The 4,233-nt window shown below is 34.5% G+C and overlaps 1 protein-coding gene across 4 annotated transcripts in view; it reads right to left on the bottom strand.

Annotated features, from left to right (window-relative positions):
• Positions 1 to 2,558: 2,558 nt before the first annotated feature.
• Positions 2,559 to 4,233, bottom strand: part of LOC110029793 (type IV inositol polyphosphate 5-phosphatase 3-like) — a 7,956-nt gene continuing 6,281 nt past the window's right edge. For all 4 annotated transcript variants that reach the window (XM_020732234.1, XM_020732235.1, XM_020732238.1 and 1 more), the window contains exons 7-8: positions 2,830 to 3,014; positions 2,559 to 2,694 (exon numbers count right to left, since the gene is read on the bottom strand). In XM_020732234.1, the coding sequence (XP_020587893.1) occupies positions 2,574 to 2,694; positions 2,830 to 3,014 (306 nt within the window). In that variant the 3' untranslated portion in view covers positions 2,559 to 2,573. The remainder of the gene's footprint in view (positions 2,695 to 2,829; positions 3,015 to 4,233) is intronic.

Here is a 4,233-nt window from a genome sequence, read left to right as displayed (position 1 = left end):
CGCCGGCAAAGTGTTTGATTCGCACGTTTATGCTATGGTAGGAAATTGCCGAACGCATCCTCTTCGTTATTTGGGGCCGCACCTCCCATCCTACTTTCCATGTATCGTTCGAGATTATTACCCTAAAACCCTTTCGATCCTGTCCCCAAGCGTCCCGATCCACTTTCTGCCTTCTCTCACGATCCCATCTCGGCCGCCGCCCCCGCCGTCCAAAGCGGATCAAAGCTTCTCACAGTCACCGTCCATCCCGGTCCTGTCCCAATCCCCTTCCCGCCCTTCTCGTTCGAAGCTCTCCCACAATCGAACCGCAGGGAGAAGAGGAACGAAGAGGATCGAAGCTCTCCTTCAGCCCTTCTCTTTTCAACATCTTTTCTGTCCACTGTAAGAATTTTTGGCCTCCTATATTCGCATTTTTTAGCGCTTTTCATTTCTTCTTTCCTCCATATGGTGAGGAATAACTTTGCATGTTGAGAATGTACAATGGTTAGGGTTTAGGCTGCCTAAGCTAATAAATTTGCTGAGAGATAGTTTTTTTTGGAAATCTTTGAACTGGTAAGAAAGCGTTAGCAATTTTTACAGCATTTCTTTCCAGACATCCCATCCTTTCCTCTAGCTGATGTTTGATGTGCTTGTTTCATTTCTAGTTAGCTTATCTCTTTTGGAGCCGAACTTTATAAGCACTTCTCTATTTTACAGCAATTGCTTTCCTAGATTGTTAGATTCTAAATACAAGGAATTGGAATTATTGGGGAATTGCTGCCATTGGATTTAATTAAAATTTGTTATTCTAGTAAAATCATATAGATTTTGTGTAGTTTATGTGTTTGGTTTCTTTGAAGCCTATAAATTGGACGCATAGGCATGAAAAATTGGGTGAATATTGAAATCATATTTTATTTTTGGGGCATTTACATGCATAACACCTACTTCATATGTATTTAAATATCTAACGTCTAAATTTTGCTTTTTTATATTTATATGCATATAACATTAAAAAATACTACCATTTCAACTTTTATGGTGTTGGGTGCTAGGGGTGGTGTTTGAGGGATGTTTGTGGTGTTGTGTGTTAGGGAAATGAGATGGATACTTATCTCATACAGCTCTGTTGCAAACAGTTTAACAACTCCAGAAACAGAATGGTCATTTATCCAACTACAGCTCCCAGTAAGCTGTTCTGAATAATCTGCCTCAAACAACAAGCCGGCTTATTCTGATAATCTGCAGATTATCATATTATCATAAGCCGGTTTATTCTGATAATCTGCGGATTATCATATTATTAAAATAAGCTGCTTATCAGCAGGTTATAAACAATCAACAGTTGCCCCAAACAGACCCTAAGTAATTGACCTTGAGCAAAGTACCGCTAGTAAGAAGAACGGAATACAGTGACACGTGTTGCTTTTGTTCTAGCTTGTCTCCTCACAGATTCCCTTGAATGAATTTGGGAGCAGCACAAAGGGATACAAAATCCTATCTCATAATTTGAAGAGCATAAATCTTGCTGACCTCATTATTTCAAAAAACCAAGATACCAACATTGCATGAAATGGAATTGCAATGAACCGCTATTGAACAATGAAGTCCTGACACCATGCAAGCAAAATTACTAAAAGCAATGGAGACAATAGCCTTTTCTGAAAAAGATCATTGGCGATAGAGAAACTAAAAATAATGATAAATAATTTTTTTAATTCCTTTGTTGAATCAGTAAGGCGCAAAAATTCATAGCTTCACTATCCTTTTATAATAGAGTAAAAAACTATCCTTCTATATTGAGAAAGGTTTTATGTATAATAATAAATGAAATAGATGTGTGAAAATGCCTGTGATAAATTCATTGGAATATAATATCAATGAGAATTATTTTAGAGTCTAAACATAATAAATTTTGATTTAATCCAGGATCTTGTTTTTTATGTTCGTTTATTTGGCTTTACCTCAATCCTTTACTAAACCATTTACTTAACTTAAAAATTAACTTTATGCAAACATTTTTGTACCCTTACCTCTGACATCTACATTAATGGTCCATGTGATTTTCTTCAATCGAATTTGTTTTACAATAAAATCAACTACATATATGAATCCCATCACTAAGTGCTAAGTTGATTGTGATAGAATGCGAAGGTTAAAAGATGTGTGTATGTGTGTGTGTGAGAGAGAGAGAGAGAGTATGCGAAGGTTAAAAGATGTGTATGTGAGAGAGAGAGAGAGAGAGAGAGAGAGAGACAGAGAGAGAGATAAAATAAGGAATTGTTCATGTTATATCCATTATAATAAGGACATTCTATTTGATGAAACGAAATGAAAATTTTCTTCATTCTAATTTGGTCTCTGACAGTGAACTAATCTAGTTGTTGAGCTAACGACAGATATAACTATACTAATCCAATCATCCAGTAAAATGTAAAAAAAAATTGTTTCCGTAGTTATGTAATTCTTCTCTTGTTTGAAATGTCACAAAGCAAGTCAGTACAAAAATATACAGGTTAAGCTTTGGGCATGAGTTGTGAAAAATGCTGACACATACGGGAAAATCACCAATCAAATAGGCCATTTAAAAGTGGTTAAAATACTACCTGATCAGCCTCAACGAGCTTAGACCATTCTTTTCTTGAGATAAGCTGATGAGTCATTTCATATGACAAATCTATGCGGTAGTTTAGGTCTCCTAGCCAAAAAATCCTTCTAAGAAAAGAGTAAAAATAGTGTAAGATAAACTTCAAGAAAGCATAAGAGAAAAATAAAACAAAACGTTTGCTCATCAAGTTTAAAGTCAAAAATGCCCAAGGATGTACGGTTACAGTAATTCAATTAACTTACTCATGATCAGAAATAGTTTTAGGTAAACCAATAATAGAAGTTGGTCGAAATAGTGTCCTTCGGTGAATTTCTTGAACATCGGCATTTCTTCGAAGCTTATCAGCTTCCTTTTCTCCAGAAGAAAGATGACAGCATACAAAGCAAAAGAGTGTTTCATATATGGACATGCTGACTGATATTGATCCCTAAACATGTTTGCAAATTGTCAACTAAATGCAAAAATGTTGAAGGTTACTAGCTCAAATTTCAACAAAAGTATTTTAGCGAAGCATAAAATTTTAAATTGCTTCCTATAGAGCATGAAACAAGCTTTTTATGTCACGCTTATTCATTAAAAATATTAGCTGAAATTTTTAGCATGTTTGACTATTACTATCCATTAAATCAAGCAAAGCGGGCATGACAATGGCTAGAACTGTAAATTGAAAATTTTCCAGCGTTGCAATATTTTGATGGCTTGAAAACTGGAAAGGCGGGGAGGTTACTAAGGTTCATACAATGAATTTTACGGCAGGAAATAAAATATATGTTTGAATGTACCGAACGTCTAAAATGTGAGTTCAGAAAATCAACCTACTCTGAAAGTTGATCAAAATTAAAAAACAGGGTAAAACAAAATAAAGAGATGCTCTATACTTCCAGCTCCAGCTACCTGTTAAGAGATCATACATTGAGAAGCATCATGGCTTAATATAGCGTATGGGACTAAGCTTATCATTCCAATGGAGTCCAAGATTGTAGAAAATGATAGGCACAGTCCAATATTTTTTACAAATAATCCAATGTTCATATCAAATTAAAACACTAGATATGGTGTTCAATCAGACAAAAGCTTGGAAAGAAGAACAAATCACACAATTTCATTCTATAATGGTGTAACTTGTGCTCTTAAAAAAAAATCAAGACTAGAAAAGATATACCAGAAGCAACGTCATTGTTGTAAGTTCCATGAAGATGGAAGTGCACTGATACTTATAATCAAAATGAGTTAGTAGAATAATAAAGTAATGAACCAATCGCAAAAGTGAGATTAACCTACACACATATATGCTAAGACATTAAATGCGAACATTGCTTGTACGCTAATCATTAGATCCACATCAGTAAATGTTTTCCTCTACAAAAGTTGCTTTAAAGAAGAAACCATAAGATTAACCATAACATGATAATTTGATTATTTATTTGTGCTCAATTAGTCATGAAAAGATTTGATGCAAAATTCCCCCGTTATTTCTGACAGCGACTTTATATATGCTTAAAAATACAAGTATTTAATATTGTTGCTAGAATATTTAATTCATCAACAACTGCACCAAAAACTTGACAACGGTTGTAGATTCGATAAAGATGTATATATAAAATATTCAATAACGGTAAAGTCACACTTATCAACGCAAGTATATG

Source organism: Phalaenopsis equestris, unplaced genomic scaffold, assembly GCF_001263595.1.
Source record: "Phalaenopsis equestris unplaced genomic scaffold, ASM126359v1 Scaffold000604, whole genome shotgun sequence".
NCBI lineage: Eukaryota > Viridiplantae > Streptophyta > Magnoliopsida > Asparagales > Orchidaceae > Phalaenopsis > Phalaenopsis equestris.
This window is presented reverse-complemented; position numbering and strand designations above follow the sequence as displayed.